The 21,101-nt window shown below is 43.2% G+C and overlaps 1 protein-coding gene and 1 long non-coding RNA gene across 8 annotated transcripts in view; one reads left to right on the top strand and one right to left on the bottom strand.

The window, feature by feature from the left end:
• LOC146830599 (uncharacterized) overlaps nucleotides 1–21,101 on the top strand; it is an 86,598-nt gene that overhangs the window by 49,550 nt on the left and 15,947 nt on the right. For 3 of the 7 annotated variants that reach the window (XR_014961452.1, XR_014961456.1, XR_014961454.1), the window contains 2 exons: nucleotides 14,823–14,936; nucleotides 15,391–15,541. This is a non-coding gene — a long non-coding RNA (uncharacterized LOC146830599). Of the gene's footprint in view, nucleotides 1–14,822; nucleotides 14,937–15,390; nucleotides 15,588–21,101 lie in introns of those variants that run through there. The other 4 variants (XR_014961457.1, XR_014961458.1, XR_014961451.1 and 1 more) reach the window with 2 other exon arrangements.
• LOC146830598 (UPF0739 protein C1orf74 homolog) overlaps nucleotides 18,176–21,101 on the bottom strand; it is a 42,915-nt gene continuing 39,989 nt past the window's right edge. Inside the window, exon 2 of the mRNA XM_085604790.1 lies at nucleotides 18,176–20,083. Coding sequence (XP_085460916.1) covers nucleotides 19,114–19,917 — 804 coding nt within the window. The 5' untranslated portion in view covers nucleotides 19,918–20,083 and the 3' untranslated portion in view covers nucleotides 18,176–19,113. The remainder of the gene's footprint in view (nucleotides 20,084–21,101) is intronic.

Here is a 21,101-nt window from a genome sequence, read left to right as displayed (position 1 = left end):
AACTGTTAGAAATGGGGGTTTCTAGTTGACAGTGGTATACACCCTGTCCAAGTTGGGACGCTTTCTTCTAGTCAGGATAAGGGGATTTCACACCTAAGATAACCCCTGCTCACTCACTTGGTAGCTTGGCACGAGCAGTCGGGCTTATCTCAGAGGCAATGTGTAAAGTATTTGTACAAAACACACACAGTAACACAGTGAAAACCCTACAAAATGAACACCACACCAGTTTAGAATAGCCAATATTTATCTAAACAAAACAAGACCAAAATGACAAAAATCCAACATACACAAGCAATGATAATAATTTTCAAAGAATATCCCAAAAATCCAGTTCCTTAAAGTTGATGGCACCAACCAGCGCTATCACGGCATCGTGGCCAACAAATCCAACAGTTCAAGGACCTTGCGGTGAAGTGCAGCGGTGAGGCTTCGCGGGCGTCGTTGCCGCAGGTGGTGAGTCTTCGGAGTCATACGTGTTGCAGATCAAACTCCATGAGTCCGGAGTCAGGAGCGCTGACGTTGGCTGTGCTGGGGCTGTGGTGTCATCATGGGAGGTGGTTTGTGCACCTGTTATGTTATGTTAGTCCATCTTGTATAGCGCAACAGCTGCCTCAGCAAAGAGGCGTCCCGGCGCTTGCTACAGGCAGACTGCAAACTAGAGCCTAAACAACAGGGAAGAGATGAGTTTTTATTGCCTTCCTAAACAACAGGTAGTTCTCCAAGCTGCGAATGTGTGGGGGAAGGGAATGCCAAAGCTTGGCCGCCAGACAGCGGAAAGATCGTCCCCCGGCACGTAAAAGTTTTACCCTTGGGACAAAAGCCAAGCATGACCCCATAGAGCGCAGATGGCGCGTGGGTGTGTATGGGACCAGCACAGGCAAAATACAGGGGTGAGAAAGTTTCAGGATTTTAAAAACCAGGCAGAAAGCTTTAAATTCTATGCGCTTGGCCACTGGCAGCCAGTGTAATCGCTGGATTGCACCTGAGATGGGGCGCCTTCTTGGGAGACCCAAAAGCGCTCTGGCAGTCGCATTTTGGACCCTTTGTAGGTGCATGACGTCTGCTTTATTCGCCCCCCAAAAAAGCGAATTAGAATAATCAAGTCTTGACAGTATGGCCGCCTGGCCAATCAGTTGTCTAGTGGATGGGTCAAAGTAATCCAAAAGGGGTTTCAGTCCACGTAATAGACCGAAACTCGTGCCTGCACATTTTTGGGTGTGGTCCTGAAAACTGAGGGTTGAGTCCATCCATAACCCTAAGTTTTTCACCACCGATTTAGGGGTAGGTGCGCTCCGAAAGGTGTTGGGCCACCAGTTCTCACTCCAAAGTATGTTTTTTCCTCACGATGCAGTGTCTGTCGCATCAGTGCAGGCAGCGCAAGCTGTCGTTACGGAGTGCTGGTGTCGGAGTCGATGATGCTGTCGTCAGTGAGATCAACATTGCAGTGCTGAAAAAGTCGGTGCCATGCCCACGGCGTTGGTCCAAGCAGTGGCGTTGAGTTCAGCAAGGTGCGACGTCATCAATGAGACCAGGGCTCCGGTGTCGTTGAGATCGGAGCTGCGCTCACTCAGCGAGCGGTGACCACAGCATTGGTGCAGGTAGTTGCACCGGTGACAGCATCGACAATGCTTTTCTTGCAATTTACAGCTCAGCAAATACCTCAAGTGGCCAAGAACTGGGGTTGGCACCATTTGGCTGGTTGAGTACTTCTAGCAATGGAGTCCAGGCGCTGTAGGTGAAGTCTTTGTGTCCCTGAAACTTCTTAGGAGATCAACTCTACTTCAAGCCCTTGGAGAATCTTCTTAAGCAGGATATAGCAAAGTAAAAGCCCAGTCCTTTCCACTGCCTACAGACAGAAACAGCAACTGTGGGCCAACTCAGCAAAGCAACATACAGCAAAAGGGCAGTATTCCTCCTGACAGCTCTTCAGCTCTTCTTCTTGGCAGGGTCCTCTTAATCCAGAAGTGTTCCAAAGTTCCGGGGTAAGAGCCCCACTACTTATAGTACTTTCAGACATTAAGTATGCAGGCTTCAAAGAAAGACTCTCTTGCTTAGTGGAACCAGTTCTGTCCTCCCTGGTACACCCACACTACATGGGGTGGAGACAGCATTGTGAAAAACAGACTCTGCCCTATTCAGATGCAGAGGACAGCTCCTCCCACCACTCTAGCTCAGGAAGACCCATCAGCCTGGTGATGGGTCATCAGGATATGCAGGGCACAACTCCGCTCTCTTTTGTGAGACTGTCTAGAGTGAATGCACAAAACAGCCCCTGCCAGTCTAAACCAGACATTGATTCCACAGGCAGGCAGAGGCACAGAATGTTAAAGAAAGAAAATGTCCACTTTCTAAATGTGGCATTTTCAAGCACACAATCTAAAAACCACCTTCAATAAAAGATGTATTTTCAAATCCTGAGCTCAGGGAGCCCAAATGTTAAATCTCTAGCTGTTCCCAACTGAAAGTTACACTTGTAAAATGTTACAAAGCAGCTCCAATGATGGCCTATGGGAGAGCTAATCCTTACAATAGGGAAAACGAATGTGGCAGTATTTCACTATCAGGACATGCAAAACACACTTGTACATGTCCTACCTTTCACACACACTGCACCCTACCCATGGGGGTACCTTGGGCCTACCTTAGGGGTGCCTTGAATGTAGTAAAAGAAAGGTTAGGGCCTGGCACGTGGGTGCACTTGCCAGGACGACATGGCAGTTTAAAACTGCTCTTGCAGACACTGCAATGGCAGGCCTGAGACATGTTCACCGGGCAACTTATGTGGGTGGCACAACCAGTGATGTAGGCCCACTAGTAGCATTTGATTTACAGGCCCTGGGCGCATACAGTGCACTTTACTAGGGACTTACCAGTAAATCAAATATGCCAATCGTGGATAACAAATCAGAATCACAATTTACACAGAGAGCACTTGCACTCTAGCATTGATCAGCAGTGGTAACGTTCCTAAACTAGCAAAAACGAAGTCCAGCACACAGTCACAAATACAGGAGGTACAGGCCAAAAGACAGGGAAAACCACACCAAGGATGCTAGATCTAACATGAACGCTAGCCTTTGTGACAGCTTCAAAGGCCAGCACGAGAGTACCAACAATAATGCGTTTCCTTTGTGCCATTTACAAAGCAATCAGTATTTTTTCAGTGCAATCAAAAACATTTCTGCAGCGGAATATACATGCGATTTATAAGCTATAGGAACTGTTTCGCCCTCATTAAAAGTGACATGTAAATCCAATTGCACCCGGTAAAAGTCGGATGACGAGGTTCGTGGTATTAACACGTGTATGCAAGTGTCATATTTCAAGCAATCAGATTGTAAAGATCTGAGTGTTTCTGTGGGTTCTGATGTCTAGAAAGAAAGGGAAAAATCAGTATGTATTAATGCATACGGGGGTTTTATGCGCTGTGCATAATCCGGTATGTACGTTCTGCCAAAATGCAAACATCCCAGCAATTCTTTAAGCGAGTTTGGAGGTTGCAACTGTGCACATTACTCAAAAAATTAGAGCAAGACTCTTTCCCTCATTGGTACATTCATATCCTAAGAAAAAGACACTGAGAAAAGCTATGTTCGATATGTAGCCAAGTTCAGCAAATCCCAATATTATGCGATCTACTCTCGACAAATGGGGGTTTAGTTCATCATCAGTCAGTTAGATATCATCCATATAGGACAGAGCATCAGGGTCAATCTCATGAAGAAGCAACACATTTGTGCTGCAAAAACTCGTGGACTTTTTTAATAACCCATAGGAATTCGAGCATAGTGCATCTGAAACCCTAGGGCGCTAAAGGAAGACCAGTCACGGCTCTCAGGAGCCAAATTGTAACTGAAAAAAACATTGGAATATTTTTATTTATTTTTTATGGACTACTTTATTAATGGGAGCAGTAATTTGTGTATTTAACACTGCAAATGTATGTATGAATATTCAAATGTCTATAGTCTAAGACAATGCGATAGAAATGATCAAGTTTCAGAACAGGAAAAAGAGGTTTATTCATTTGAGATACACAGGGTTCAATTACTACCTGGTACTCCAGTTGGGAAAGAATCTCCTTAACAGAAGCGTTAGCATCCCATTTAATAGGATACTGGGGTTGTATTTGAGGTGTGGACCGTATAGGAATGACATACGTTTACCATAATGAATGTTACCACAGGCAAAATCCCCGCGAGTGAGGGTGGGATGGCTAGGACATGGAATACTATTGATAGAAATGAATTTCATGGCACACTAGCCAACACAGCTCCAACCTTTGAATCCGATATTAATCTTACCGAGAAAACCATCTCAGCCTGGATACTAGCAGCCACTTATAAGCACGCCTCACTAAAAAAAATAGAACTGGCTCGCCGTTTTGATGCACAAAGATGGTTCTCCACTGAACTAAAATCACAAAAACTTGCCCTTTGCCAACTGGAAAGGCAGTGGAGACAGAATTACTCACCAGAAGGAAAACAAATCTACTGGGTGGCTATGAGAGAATATAAAAAAGCTATTTTAACCGCTAAGGCCGCTCACTTTTCCTCCAGAATTCTGACCTCCTATAACAGATCCAAGGAAATCTTCACAATTGTAAATGAACTGTCCAACCCGGCCAGAGTCTTAACTAAACCCACACCCACTTTGCGATTCTTTGAATAACTTTTTTATTGAAAAGATTTCCACTATCAAAGCTAGCATTCCTACATGCACCTCCCATGAGAGATTTCCCTCTATGCCTGGAAACCCCTGCTCTCTCGAACATTCCTCGGCCATTAGCACACAGGCATTCCAGGACCTATTGTCTAAAGTACAATCTGGATCCCCTACGGACTGCTGCCCACCGCATGTCCTAAAACACGCCTTCACCAGCCTCCCAGGGCCTGCCCTCTCTCTTCTGAATGAGTCCCTATCCCAGGGTCATGTCCCCAAGGCTTTCAAAGAGGCAATTGTGGTTCCCCTTCTGAAGAAACCAGGGGCCGACCCCTAGATCCTGTCAAACTACTCCCCAATCTCCTTGCTCCCTTACCTGGTTAAGGTACTGGAGGCCCATGTGGTGAAGTGCTTGTCCAATTTCATTGAACAATCCAACTATCTTGACTCGCACCAAGCTGGGTTTTTCTCTGCCCACTCAACGGAGATGGTAATACTGGCAGTACTAGACACCTTACGAGAGAAGGCTGACAGGGGCACCCCCCAGGCCCTGGTGCTGCTGGATATCTCTGCCTCCTTTGATACAGTCGACCATGGTATGTTGGCGGACCGTGTCAAGGAGGCTGGCATCCTGGGCTCAGCCCTTAGCTGGATCAGTTCCTTTCTAGAGGATCACTCCCAGTCAGTAGTCCGCATAGCCCAGTTCACGGCTCCAAAGTTAATAATCACCTGTGGGGTCCCGCATGGCTCTTCCCTATCCCCCCATTTGTTTAACCTCTACCTTCTCCCTTTGATCCGGTCCCTCAAGGAAAGGAAAGTTGCCACTTTCAATTACGCCGATAATTTACAAATAATGTTCACCATCAACAACTCGCCTCAATCAGCCTCTGAATTTCAATCTACCATGCTGCACATCCGCCATTGGATGGACTGTAACCATTTAAAGCTTAACCCAGCCGATACCAAATTGGTCCTGACGGGGGGGGCAGCCACAATTTTTGGGGCTCACATTTTTAGCCAATGGAGCTAGGGACCTCCCCCACCCCTTCTTCCTCTGCAAAAAGCCTAGGCGTCACAATAACGACCTGTCACTAAAAACCCAAGTTTGCACTGTGATCTCTACCTGCTTCTCCCAATTACGGAAGTTTAGAAAGATCAGCAGACTACTCACACAGGCAGCATTAATACAGGTTGTGATATCCATGATTATGTCCCACTTAGACTACGCAAACTCAGTCTACCTTGGCATGCCACTGTTCTTGACCAAACGTCTACAGATAGTGCAGAATCAAGCGGCTATATTGATTCACCAACAACCTAGGTGGCAACATGTCACCCCATTTTTGAGGAAGCTGCACTGGCTTCCCATCCCACAATGTTGTGCTTTTGAAGTAGTGTGTCTGGTTTTTAAATCTCTACATGGACGGTGCCCCAAATTCATCGATAGCCTTATTCAAAGGTACACTCCCTCACGTAATCTACACTTGGCTCACCTCCATCTCCTGGCAACTCCTGCCTTTAAGCTAAAGCATCAAGGGGGCTGCAGGTTTGCAACCCTGGTACCCAGAGTGTGGAGTTCCTTTCCCCTGAAAATTAGGTCATGCACTGACCTACTGAGCTTCAGAAAATCCCTTAAGACATGGTTGTTTACCCAAGCGTATGAATAACTCCAACTGGGTTAGGGAAGTCCTAGAAACAGCGCCATGAAACCAACTGGTGTACGTGCGCTCTATAAGAATTTTATAACATAACATAATAAAGACAATCCTTTTACCAACCAGTGTGGTTACAATAAAGTGCAGGGGCCAATGCAAAGGCTCATTCAGAAGCATAAGCTTGTTTGACTTTGTCCGGGACAAAGTGTGAAAAAAAAAGGTAGAATCACATCCTCACCTTGGGGGATGCAAGACCAAAAAGGGGAGGGGGGGGGCAATCGACCCTCTGCCAGAAGTATGTCATAAGACGTAGTTAAGTTGTCCCAAGATACCGCTTTAATGGTCCGCTTAACATCACATACAATTTTAATATCTAAGTGATATAGTCTGTCTGGAGGGGCCATGCAGGTATCCGCGGTTTCAACTGTAATAAATGTTTCAGTAGCTTTTGCTACCAGAAATTGGTGGAGAGTCTGGCGTACTGTTGTGACTTCAGCCACGCTGTCCAGGAGATTCACCACCCAACTGTTCAGGAGGAGGGTTCTCATGGTCAGTGGCATATTTAGAAGTTAAAGCCGCAACTTTCTTTTCCTGAAAAAGGGGTTTACATGGAGGAGGCCTGTCCTCCTTATTTATCTTTATGTCAGATGAGCATTTTGGTTTCACATACTATTGTCTGCAGTCAGGTCGCCCTCCTCTGTCATACTGTTGATCAGACAATTCCTGAAAGCAACAAGGAGAACGTGCATCAGGTGCCGGATACCTATCGAGATTCTTTATTTTAGTGAGATCACGAAAATCGTATCATCTTTCAGAGGACTCCGGGGGCAGAGAACCTCCACTTTGTCTACTTTTCTTTTGTTGTTGTTTAGATTTATCCCATTGTTTTTTAGCAAACTCACAGGCTGATTTGGCCTCATTGTCCATGGTAGGCTTGCCAAGTAGTGGTACTGAAGGTCTAGTTCCCAAACTATTGTGTCCTAAATATGTATATATATTAGCAACGATAACTGGCAACTCACGCTTGCGGTCGGCTGCTGTCACCACGGCAAGTCGCTGGCGTATAGACTAAGACGCTGACTCACCTTTAACATTAGAAAAAATAATTTCAGAGACAACGACAAAATTACCCATGAGTTTCATGCCCAAATCAAGGGCAGGACCTGCTCCTATATCAAGTTCTAAAACGCACATCTGGATGCCAAAGAGGACCTCATAGGGGTTTTGTCCATCCAAGGATTTTCTAGGCAGATTATTTAAAGCTCTCTGAATTCCATACAAGTGATGGATCCAACTACGACCTGAACCTAATACTCTAGCTGTTAAGGGCTGCTTTAAGTCACAGTTCTTCTTTTCCACTAGCGAATTTCCTCAGCACGATGGGGAGGAATAATACACAGCAACACCAAGGGTTCCCATGGTAGTCCCGGTAAACCGAAGAGGCAAACGATAGTTGCATGTCCAAGAATGCTGCTCCTGCATGAGTCCCTATAAAGATCTGCAAATCTTTATTTATTTATTTTTTTGTCCTCATATCACCATAGCATCTGCAGGTCTCAGGCGTTTTACTCTTACTATCCGCCTCCTGTCTGTTGCATTCAGGTTAGGTCCCACCGAACTGATCAAGCATACCGGACTATCGTCTAGAGCGGTGCCTTGGTGTAATCATAGGAACTCTTGCTCTATCAGAAGTTTTCACTCGATCCCACCCAAAGTGGTAAATTTAGCCCATACTTTTGTCAATCTTCCAGACTAGCATTCAATATCTAGATGACACGTTCAATTTACTGCTTAAAGCCAGTCTGTAACACAAGGGAGCGAGGGATCAATCCTGTATTTACAGATCTCCAACCTGGCTAAGAGTATCAGATAGAACAAGAGGCCTCTTTGTTCCCTGCTCAATAGACTACGTGAAGTCATATCCACCCCCAATAGGACTGATACAGGGTTTGATGTTATAGTAACCCCCATAATGTCCTTTAAGATACTCAATGTCCACCCAGAATGCCTTAATCCCAGGACAAGGACTTTCTGAGACCACACCTTCTACATCTGGGGTGGGCTGCGACACAAACTTTGCGATCTTTTGGAGGGTCCAATATAATCTGTTAATTGTGAAAAGGTGATTTTGCTTTATATTTGCTGGCTTAACCACTGAATAAAAATAATTTCAAATAGTTTTGCCATATTGTCCACCCCCTGTAAAGTATCTTCCCACACTAGATATGGTTACATCATCTTGTCTTCAGCCTCCAGAAGTTTCAAGTACTACATAGCAACCTTCTTACTTTTGATCCCACATCCTGGAGTGTGGACTCAAATTACCTATCTCCCGGGTCTCCAGGGCCAAAATTGTGAGCCAGGAAGACAGCTACACATAGGTAAACCTTGATAGGGACTCTCCAGTTTTAGTTCTCAAGACATTCCAGAGTAATACCCCCTGCACTGTCATCAATTCCCCCAGGTAGCAACCCTGCCAAACTTAGAGAAAGTCTCAGCCCATCCTTCATACATTCTGGGGTGCCAAGGGAATCCCATATAAGTGAATAATTGGAATAATATACAATACTCAGGATCTTTTTCACCCTGCACCAAAGATTTAATGCTGTCTTTAAAACCTTCAATCGTACCTTTTTGAAAGATTTCAGGGTTCCAAACTTATACAAAAATCCGGTACTTCCAAACTCCCTGATCATTTTTGCTAAAAGTAATCCCCTTGTTGAACTGTCCGGCTTACTCAGTAGCATTAGGAAGTTTTTAAACTGAAAAGCTATGCAATACAGATTCAGGTCCAGGAGGGCTAAGCTTCCCTTCGCAAGCCTGTGCCTCAACGTTTTCCACACCAGCCTTGCCCCACGAGAGGCCCATATAAAACTAGTTATTCTCCCCTGGATTTTATTAATACTTGTGTTGAAAATGTAAGGGGGACTCAATTAAAAAGGTATGTCAGTTTGGGAAGGATCGACATCTTGATGAGATTCACACGCCCATAGATTGTTAATGGCAAGTTCTTCCATCAGGACAATAGAGTATCTATATCCTTTGCCACTCTTTTCAAGTTATATAATGGTATTTCATCCACAAGGTTGACAATAACAATTCCTAGATATTTTATGTCTGCACCCCTCCAGTCTTCTTAATTTGAACACATTATCTCTGACTTAGAGTTATTCACCAAGTATCCAGACAAGGCCCCAAACTCCGCCGCCAGTCTCTCGACCCTAGTCATAGTTTGAACAGGGTCAGATGTATAAATTATCAGGTCGTCGGTGTATATCCTAATCTTACTGCTAAGAGAAGGGAAGTGGAAAGGGATACCCCGATTGTCTCTTCTTGGTAGCTGTGTGAATGGCTCAATATAGATGTCAAACAAAAGAGGCGACAGGGGCCAACCCTGCCTTGAATACTTAAACTCCTAGTCAATGAGCCATTAAGGAGAATTCTAGCTGATGAGTTTTCATAAAGTTTCTGAAGCACAGAGATAAAACAGGGCTAAAACCCAATATTTCCAAGACCCCCCACAAGTATGCCAGCATACCCAGTCAAATGCCTTGTCTGCATCTATCGTGATCCTAGGCAGGGGGATTGAGCGAGCAGTGACATGATAAATAGTTCCAATCAACTGCTGCGTTAGTTCTTAGATGTGCCACTTTGGCATAAATCCTTTCTGCTCCGGATGTGTCAGCTGGGGGGGCTAACTTGGCCAGTCTCCGTGCCAGGATGCTTGTGATGACTCTATAATCTGCATTTAACAGTGAGATTGGACCATAGGAGTCTGCCTTCTTAGGATCCTCAGCAGGTTTTAAAACCAAAACTATTGTGGCCTCTTTCCACGAATTTGGGATCTGTATCTCCCCCCCCCTTCGATATATTGAGTTAAATAATGGTTCCTGTTCTGAGACAATCTCCTCTACTAGGAGCTTATAGAGTTCTGATGGAATTGCATCCGAACCGGCAGCCTTCCCGTTCTTTATATGTAAGAAGTACTCCCTAATTTCCCTGTTGGTTATTGGTGCTTCCAAACATTCTCTACCCTTCACTGTGAGCTCTACACGTTTCCGCCAATCTCTAAGCCTCTCCAAGTCCGGGTAAACCTCTACAGCGTATAGTTCAGAGAACAGGGAGACAAAGGCTGTACTCAGTATCACCTTTTTTACTGCATAGGCGAGAAAATTCACCAAAATCTTCCTTGGCTTCTGACTTTGAAGGTTCCTTTTGAAGGAGTCTCTATGTGCACTCTGGATTTCTTTCTCAAGAATAATGTCTTGCCTGTCTTTCAGGACTGTGTCTCGCAACAGTGTGTTTATAAAAGACTTGATATTAGTTCCCTCCTCCGCCTCTGGGATATTCAAAAACCTAAGATTATTCCTCCTTGAGTGATTTTCAACCCTCCCAAGGTCTTTCCTTAATTCTTGGTTCTGCTTGATCACCAGGTTTATCCAAGATGTGTTTTTTACGATGTCTAGTCTAATCATGGCTACCACCTCCTCTAATGCTCTGGTCCGAGCAGCCACTTATTCCAGTTTTTGTTCTAGTGCAGTACAGGAGGCTTGGATATCTGCCCAACTGGCCTCCGATATCTTCAATCTGTTTTTCATCTCCTCTTTTAAACCTAAGAGGATGGCGGCCAATGATTCATCAGGTTGCCCTCTAACTGCACCTCCTGCTGTTTCAGTCACCTGCTGACAATGCTCTACAACTGATCTTGGTTTGTCTGCTAGTGCAAGAACATTACAATTGTTATTCGTAGGAACCTGAGCTGCGTAAGCCTTCGCGTGGCCCACTTTCTGCTTCGGAATTCATGATTTTGCTTGAAGGAGTATCTCTACCAGCAACAGATGCGACAGAAACATTATCCATGCTCAGGATCCTATGGCTTGCGTCCTCTTCCACACCTCCTTCTGCACGTTGTGAGGCCAGTAGGGTCAGGACTTTATAAAAGGATTTAAGGGAAGAGGTAACCTTAATCTGGGGGGTTGGAATCTTTCTGTCCCTTCCACGCAGGCTGCTCCCCAACAGCTTTGCAGATTTCCCAAAATTAGTAACTGTGGTCTCAGCATCCGCTGCCTTTCCAGGCAGGCATTTCTGCCCCTTCACCATATTCTTAGCACCAGTGGCCCCATAAACCGGAGGAAATTCAAGCCCAGGACTTACCCTTGTTGTTATAGCTCGGGTATGCTATGTGTACCTTAAGATCTTGCCACTAACCTTACCAGCCTTATCAGTGGGTTGACCTCTCTTATCCATAAGCATAGGGTGCTGGGCCCACATGACTTCTTCTGCAGCCTCCCTGATAGTCCACCAACTACTACCCTGGATGTGAGGTGAGGGCTGCTGGATGCCTCCAGAAATACAGCTGCAGCGGGTGAAAGGATCTCGTAAATTTTCTGCTGACTTGTGCTGCCACTGCCGTGGTGAGCCTGCGCGTGGGCTGCCCTGATCCACTGCAGCTCCCTGGCGGCAGCATCCCAGCGTGGGATCGCCACACCAGCCGCCTCGGGTTAGACACTGCTTCGCTTCAGAGGGCTGCTGCAGACAGACAATTTGGCGCAGGGCACGGAGGTCATTTTATAAGGTACAAGGTATATGCCAAAGAACAAGTTCCTTCCGCCTCTTAGCTCACAACCATCATGCTCCCCGCCACCCAAAGAACTGCAAATCTTTCAGAACAGTTTTAGCTCCACCTGATCGCTGTGGCTACACCTATAGAAATCAAAAAACATGAATCAACGGCCAATAGAATAAATGGAAACGCATCATCTGAGTTAAGAGGTTGACAATTAACCAAATAGACACATTGTAGAGGTGGACAAGCTGCAGTGGTACTTTTAATTTGCTGACAGATGTCACAACTGACAACATATTGTTTTGTCTGCTTGCACAGACCATGCCACCAATAGCGTTTTTGAAATATTAAAACTGTAGTCACCACACCTGCTTGGACAGATGCCAATCCCTCATGAGCAGTTATGATTAATTCTAGCCCTGTGGTCCTGGGTGGGTATCACTCGATCCCCCACTCCGGGAATGAGAGCAAAAGGTATGTTTTGGTCACTCAATAGATAGTATTTTGCTGGATATGTTTTAGTTAATGGAGTGCAACTGCATAAAGCACTGACAGCAGCAACCTTGATGTCACCATCCACCTTTGTGTGAATGAGTAATTGCAGCTACAACAGCCATCTGAACTGCTGCTTTGGCGGCTTCATCAGCCAGTGAATTCCCTGCAACATGTATTCCAACACGCTGATGACCCAATGTATGAACCACATGAGCCCATGCATGGCAAGCATTCTTTAAAATGTGCCACTTTTCTCCAAAGCAATTTATGCTTGATAGTGTTTCCTTTGGAATTTTTTAATCCATTCAAGCACTAATAATATAGGTTTTCATTAAAAGACTGGATACAGTAATACAAATCACACACTATGAGTGTGGGGAATTCACGACCAGTGTTCTCTAGTGCCAGAATTAAACCTTTCAATTCAGTCTGCTGATCGGTAGAGTCCGCCTAAGGACTGTGTAAAAGTTTACTGTGGATGAAATTCTCCATTTTCAATGACACCACGTAGTGCTGCACATGCGGTATCGTTGTTCAGTGCCAACTGCATGCTGCGCTGAACCATCCATATATAAAATCATACTGTTCAAGAGGCAAAATATCACTGGCACGGGGTATATTTGTTCATACTGGAGAAATTCTTGTGTTTACAAAGTAGGATCAAGGACAGTCAACATCAGTATCTGTTAAGGAGGTGGCCTCTTGTATCCATCTTGGGTGGAAGGCTTTTGCGCTAGAACCCTTGCCTTGGTGCCAGCCTCTAAGGCTGGAATGGGCGTAACCACAATTATGCATTTCTCCAAGCCAATGGTCTTTCCTATATAACAGCTGTCTGAACTGCAGTCTGTATTTTTTCTGTACACGCAAATGCAATTCAGCACATAAGAATAAATGGGATATATAAGCAATCTGTAAAGATAGGGTTTGCACACCTCTATTGATCCAAACTCTTTATTGACATTAATCATTAACATCTCCAGCTGACCAGCAATGCTTCTCCCCCTTAACTGAAGAGCCGCTGCTGCCCAATACCCATATAACAAAAGCACCTCTCAATGCGCATTTTGTTGTTTGGTGTGACTGCAACTATGGACGTTTTTCAGGGGTCGCAGTTGCGACCACTGGAATGGCCCTTGCGACCACTGTTCTCAAAGGTGGCAAAATCAGTGCCTGGAACACAGGGGTAGCTCTTCCTGATAGTTGTCAGTCGGGGCTCCATTTCCTGGTTTTCTACCAATTTGTTTATTACACAAATAGTAAATAATACTATTTGTATAATAGACGGAGTACAATTAGCTGGAATGTGACCCTATCTGGCAGCTAGGGTAAGTCAAAAATGTTTAACTAATGTTGTATGCGTGCTTGTGAGAGTGTTTAAATGTGAGTTAATGTTTAAGCATGTGTAGTGACTCAAAGTAAAGGTCAAATGGTGTGTGATGTCTCTTCCACTACCTATAGCATTTTTGTGAAATGATGCTGGCATTTCAGCCGTCTTCAGCCAGGCTTGCTTGAATCCAGTGGCAAAGTGAGCAAGGAACTCACGTCTGAGCTTTGCCACTGGATTCAAGCAAGCCTGGCTGAAGACGGCTGAAATGCCAGAAACCGGTCCTAGGAAGCTTGTTTCCGATCCAGGGAAGACATGGCTTGGCAGTTCGGGCTGGACTGTTCCCATGAGGCACAGGGTCAGACTGATTTGCATATGGCCGTGTCTGAACTGGGGTGGCAGAGTGGGCTAAGGAACGGTGATGGATTAAACCCAGATCAGTTGACTGGGGGTGAGTGCTTGCAATGTTCAACACTCCGTCCATCATTTCCTTTGGTTTTTGATAATCATGGCGGGCCATTAAGGGATTTATCTCTAGGAAAAATAAAGTAGTTCAACACTTTTCATCAGGTGTTGGCAGTGACAGTGAGACTATGCCAGAGATAGTGTTGATGCCAGCATCACACCACTTCAAGGCACCTTAATGGTGGCGCAATCTTTGACCGTGATTGCTTACTGTGCATTATTGTAACTTGGGTACTAGGTTCAAAATAGGGATGTGTACTCAACCATAAAAACAATTTGTCATGGACTGTTCCTACAGTTTTCATGTTGATTTACGGCTGCCAATCTTTTCTACTTCTGGTATCTTGTGGATGTACAATAACTTTCACATTTTAAAATCCTATTACAAAGGTTATTTTACATTTACAGCTGGTACATGATAGTGATAGCTAGTTTGAAATATTGTATGAAAATGTAAGAAAAACATAAAATGAAAAACAAAAATACTGGATTGGTAAGCACTTCGTGTATGTTATTTGCAGTCAATGGTGCTTACTTTTCTTGTTTTATAGTGTACTGCCAGGGTGGAATTACTATAATGTTGGTCATAACCACTTAGTGTATTTGTTATCTTGGTATTAAGTTAACTTTTCTGACTCCTTTCCAATTTCAGTGTGCTGACCTTCAATCTGAATTGGACTGCCTGAGTCAGGAGTACCTCTTCTGCCAGACAAAGCTTCGTGAATGCAGAAACCAGATCAAAACATTTCAAGCTAAGAGGCCAAAGGTAAAAGATGCCTACAGTGTGCTACACATAAATAGAGACCCTTTTGATAAAGTCCCTGTCATGTGCAGAAGGTAAAATCGAATGTTTGAAATATTTGTTTGTTTGTAAAACTTGATTTCGATCACCAGGATCATAAAAGCACCTTTTTCTAGAAATAATAGACAGAAATATTGCAAACTAATCAGCGATCCATTTGTTTAGTTCAATATAAAATAAGTCGTACTTTCGAACCTTAATTTAAACGAGTCATCGTTTTGGGAGCTGCTTTTAGGTAGTGCATTCTTACGCCACCCATGTCACTTAAGATTTGGTTAAATGATGCTATACCAAAGAGCAGGTTTTGTTGTTACACAAAGAAATTCAAAGAGTGTGTGGGGCTTTTTTCATTCGGTCTGTCTCCTTTCTGCACATTACTTTATGTGACATTCACAACCTGATTCCTTTCTCTTTTTAGGGGTGCTGCAGAAGTAGCTTGTTTGCATGTCTGGTGATCTTCCTAGCAACAGCGACAGCACTATTCTGCATCATTGTTCTACAGCACAGTTTTATACGATAAGCTGGAGTATGCATCTTACAGATTTTAGACTGACGTTAGACATAAAGTGGTAAAATCTTTCTCAGGAATTTCGTATTTGTAAAATATTTTTTTAAATAATGTTTTATGGAGTATTTTGCCTGCTTGCAATTTTAGGAAACTATTTAGTAAAGCTTCCTACAAATGTTGAAATTATGTTTTTAATTTCTTTCTTTTCTTGTTGTATATTCACCATACTGGAAAAAGCAAACTAACCCATTTAATCTTGTATTGCTTGCCAGATTGTCTGTAACCTATACATTAACATGCAAAAACATGGTGGATTCTGTGGAAAGCCTTTGGCAAATTACAGTTCTAGTACACAGTTACTAAGCAATATTTTCTTTATTGGAGACAACAACAAGATAGTATCGCCCTGTGCTCCGTGTCTCTGCTTCAGGCTTTCAAGGAAATGAGAATGAAGAGCAAGTAACACTAGGCAGGATAGTTTTGGTTTCAACATTGCCTCGCTACAACCACTCTTGCACACTCTTTACGTGGGAAACGCTTGGTTGAAGTCTCTTCGTTTTTTTCACACCGCCACTTATGAACTCATAGTTTCCACAGGACAGTGACTGTTTCTGTGTTTTCTCAATAAAGTGGAACTTAGCTGCCTATTCCAATAGTCTTAAATTAACAGACACCAACTGCTCTGAGTCAAGGCTTTTTTTCTCCGCGATTGCGGATTCGTGCTTTACCTTGTACATTGAGGATTGCCTTGGTTCCCTTCAGATAAACATTGCTTGCTCTGTCCCTTTGCCTTGATCAATAGGGTTGATACGCCTGAAGGGATCATTGTTTTGTTTTATAAATTCAGCAGCAGCAAAATGCCTGAACTGCCTTAGTCAACCGCTGCCCAGAGTTAAACACGACCTAAGCTTCATATCTTCAGTACATCTGTAGCTGTAGAGACCAACTTGTAGATAGATGATCCATAATGTTAATGTCTTCAATAAACTGCATCATTACTTGCCAACAGTCTAGCTGGGACAGTCGACTCCATTAGAAATCGAACGTTTGCAATCCCGCTTGCCATACAGATATAGTGTTTAGTTGTGGTAATATCCGCTGGACTATGCAGCTTCAACTTCAGAGGACACCGTGCCTGCAAGTAGGATTTTTCTCTCGTCCTCCCAGTAATTAAGGCTTCAAGACGGGTGCTGGCAATGTACAAATACTAGATAGGTGATTACTGGTATTTCTTTATTCCAGTTGCATTGCTCGTCTACCACGTTATTGCACTGAACCACGCTGTGTGTAACACGTTTGTATTGTAGAACATTGGAGCACTTGATCCAGGTGCACAGTTGGGTTCTATTCTTCATCAAGAGCCAATCCTGGGTTTGAACCTAGGTCCGCAGATTCAAAGTCCACAGTTTTGCAAAGAGACCATAGCTCCTGACTGTACTGGGCTGCAGCGGTTACATATGAAGCAACAACCATTTGAAAAGGTGGTATAGCACCAAGTTTACAATCTTCACCTCATTATCCCCATCTTGGGGAGTTTGACTTTTTCATTTGGGAGAATGTAATATAATAAAACTTGACAGTCCTGCTGCTCTTCCGGTACAGAGGTGCCAAGTGTGATTGGAAGCAGGAGCATATGATGGGTGACCCTGAAGTTGTCGGTTTTTATTATCTAAATGGATAGAGCTTAGTAGTAATGTGACAGGACAGGGTAGACAGGTAGGCGCTGCCGCATGATAGAATGACACTTTGATGACTACAATTGTGAGTCTCTCACATGAACCTTTTTCCACCTGGCTGAAGCCTACACATACAGTATTTAAAAAAAAAAAAAATGTTAGCAACCCTACTTGCAACTAGGGACATGTTAGTAGCTTACATACTATTGCTTTGGGCTGTCCCTCTTTCTCAAAATATTTGCTTGGCGGGACAAAATGCTGTTGGAAGCCTGTTGCCTTGGCACATTTAACTGGACAGTTAAACTCTTTTTAGCATGAGCCTTTTTGATAACATAGTTCAACAAACAAAAATGTGATCCACGTAATATACAGTAGCTACCCTTGTAGACTTTCAGGAGAGCAATGTATAATAGTATTCTGCCCCCCCCCCCACACACACAACCTCCTTCTCTAGGTTACCGATCTCTTGTTTCAGTTCTTGTCCTAGATCTATTTTGACTTCCCTCACTTTTGGCAAGGCAAGTTCATCTATAGTCTTCATCAGTGAGACTCTAACCTGGTGAAGTAGTGATGTCACCACTACTCATTCTTTCTTTAGCCAATGGCAAGAGCTCGATTAGCTTGTTTATGAGTCAAGTACGGGTTTTGTAGATCTCGAAGGTGAAACCACATGCCTGGAGAGAAAAAAGAGGAAGAGTTCTGCCTGCCTTTAAATCTCCTCGCATTCTTGCTGATCTCCACATAAGGTGAGGGCGGGTCTGCACTACCATTGGCTTAGAAGGGATGTGTTCAGCAACTGACCAACTGAAAAGTCCCTTTGAGATCTAATAGATGCAGAAGATTCGCCTTGTAGACATGCTGCTCGAGTTCATGAAAATCTTAACTGGGTAAAATATTCTATATATTAGTCTGCAGATGCTTTTGGATACATGCCTGTGTAAAGAAAAATACTGGCCATTACTCGATACACCAAAAATATTAACCTAATTGCGAAGACCTAAGGCTTGACACCAGAAAGAGATGTTTAAGTATAAAGATATATTAGAAAGGCACACTTGAATATGAATACCTGAAAACATTTTAGACGCAAATTCAGATTTGTAGAACGAAAAAAGAGAACAGACCAGCTTAACAGCAAGCAGTGTATCCAAAAGGACAACGAACATCTGTGGTGATTTAGCCTCTGGCGTTATTTTCCCTGGTCTGTAATAAGCTATCCGAATAGCACATCTGTACCATGTACGTGTCCTTGATTTGTGCTTGTTCAGAAATATATCACTTCTTGGTGAAACGGCACAGGGTCCTGGCACTAGACACTTTCGCAATAGTCTTGGTTCTGCTGAACACACATGGCTGCATTGTAGTTTACTTTCTATCTATTCACAGTTTGGGGAATTAACACATTTGAAAGACACCTGAGAAGTGCAACAGGCATATCGCACCGAGGTATTAAATATACAACACACTCTGTAACGAAAACAACTGAAATTGAAAAGTAAACTAAAATTGAGATGATTATCAAATTAGCCCTTTGAATATTCATAATTACAAAAGAAAACTCTAAATCGTGTAACTTTTCTCAAATGCTGTTCAGTTACTAAAAGCCACAACATCAGGAAGGAATCTCCTTAAAAGCTGGGGTGTCTACAAGATGTGTGCACGAGAGGAATAAAACTGGGATTTTAGTCTCCTGTAACTGTGATTTTCCCTGGATTACAAAATGTAGTTAAGTGCTCACTTTAAGACATAGATCTCCTACCCAAAGATAGAGAAAAAAAATAAAGCATGAATGGAGAGAAATGTGAAATACATTCCCCGTATCAATTATTCTTCCGAAGTAGGATGGTATTGGTATAGTCCAACAACAATTCCCAGCAATGGTGAGATACAGTGCCAGAGGCGTATGCAGATTTGTGGTGAAGGCTCACACCACTAATTTTTAAAACATGGATGTGATTTACAAAGCTACAGCTGTCAAGACTGTCAAACGACTGGTCACACTTAAATTAGTAAAACAATTCTGTTTAGAAAAAGCATTCTTCAGGTTTTCATTCCAAGAGTCTAGATACTCCCTCAAGTAGTGGTGCAATTCCTCTGGAACGCTGAAGGAGTAAAGCTGAAATTGCATGCTATTGCTTATCTTTAAACATGATCCATCTGCACTGAAGACCCGAAGAGGCATGAGGGCTAAGCAATTTTCAAACCCTTTCCTTGTATCAAACCAGTAGGAAGCAGGATACCCCAAAAGAACGCCAAATATGGTGCACAAATTCCATTCTTGGCAGTTTACTGCCCCCATAGACACAGTTCCAGGTTCACCATTTCTAAATAGGGTGAGATGACTCAGCAGTTCAAAAACGTGTCCCTTGATCTCCTCGGAATGGCATGGTTCACAGACCGTCGGACTTGTCTGGCCTGTCGAAGCATCAACAAAGGCAACATCATTTCTGTGCAGAGCAGATTCCAGATTCAACACTGCATTCTCCACATTCACCACAATTATGTTATCTACTATGTCAAGGAGATGTACGTGGTGCTTGATCCAACCAATGAGTTGAAGTTCCTGAAGGAAGTTGCAGAGTGGCACAATCCCAGCTGTGCTGTAATCATACAGGAAGGCAGGTTTCAACCCACAATCTACAGCTAGTATTTCAGTGGCAAGGTTCAAGGAGATGGATGGAGGGAAATTATTCTTCTTCTTCCCTGTCCCTAGATGACGTTGTGCTGCTGCGATCAACAGTGGAGAAAATGCTGCAGACATTATTTGGTGGTTCAAGCAAACATTTTGAAAAAGTGTCTGTTTCAGTAAACTAATCTAAGAAACAATCTTGAACCCTTATTGAATTAGGCTGATTCCATGCGATCACTGCTCTCAAATTTGTGAACTCATTACACATGTAATTTTGCTTTTGTTATGCTTCCATTCACTGAAAGAAAAAAAAAAGTACTATGTATTATTACAAGTTACATAAATAAGTCACTTAGATTAATGTAACCAAATGTGTGAAGAAAAGATTCACTTGAGAAAGTAGTAGATACACGTCAACAGGGTTTAGCATTAAGAATGGTCAAAGTACTATTACAGTTGGTCACACAGAATACTCAGACTTGGTACAGTCTATGTTACTGTTACTTCCCAATTAGTATATTCGCATGGCCAGGCAGGTACATTTACTACTGGAATGCTTTCACCAGCCTCTAGTTCAATGATAAGTGCATCCGTGGGGCTGGATAAGGTTACTGGAATCAGGATAGAATTGTCCAGCAGTAAAATCATTAAAGGCGGTTAGGGGATTACAGAATCGGAATAACAGATCTGTGCCGAACTTTGCACCTACCGGACTGCTCCTACATTTGAAGAATATATCTATTTCGAAATTCTCAAAAAGTCTCAGGAGTAAAATGTATACATGCAGAATGTGTACAAGTTTTCAAATCCTCATAGGAAATGTAACACGAGTGACTATTTGCACACGTAACATTTTTATTTCTCCACAAAGAAAGTATTTTCCCCTCTGCACATACCATTTTCTCTATATCCCCTCTTAATTTTGGTGGCAATTATTTACCATTCATATTGTGGAAGCAAACTTAAAGAAGTACATTTGTATATTTTTCCATGTTTGGAAACTACTTGCAAATTGTTGGAGATTACCCACAAGCTTAAGTTTCTGTGGGCATTGAAGAACCTTTACAGGTCGACTAAACCCAGAAGGCCCACTACCTAATACACTTCTACTACTACAATTGTGAACAGTCCACCATACTAGCAAAATTGCAGCACTCGTCAATGCAGGTACTGAAAAGTCCGTCATTTCTCATTAACCAGAATCAGGAATTTTTGCCAGGCAATCAAAATGTTTGCATCCATAAATTTATCTTGGGTACAAAAATACTTTAAAAACATAGAGCCCATGGTAGTTATGTTTGCAATCGTTAGTTGAT

Source organism: Triturus cristatus, chromosome 5_1, assembly GCF_964204655.1.
Source record: "Triturus cristatus chromosome 5_1, aTriCri1.1, whole genome shotgun sequence".
NCBI classification, from domain to species: domain Eukaryota; kingdom Metazoa; phylum Chordata; class Amphibia; order Caudata; family Salamandridae; genus Triturus; species Triturus cristatus.
The sequence above is the reverse complement of the archived record's forward strand: the minus strand, read 5'-3'. Positions and strand labels throughout refer to the sequence as shown.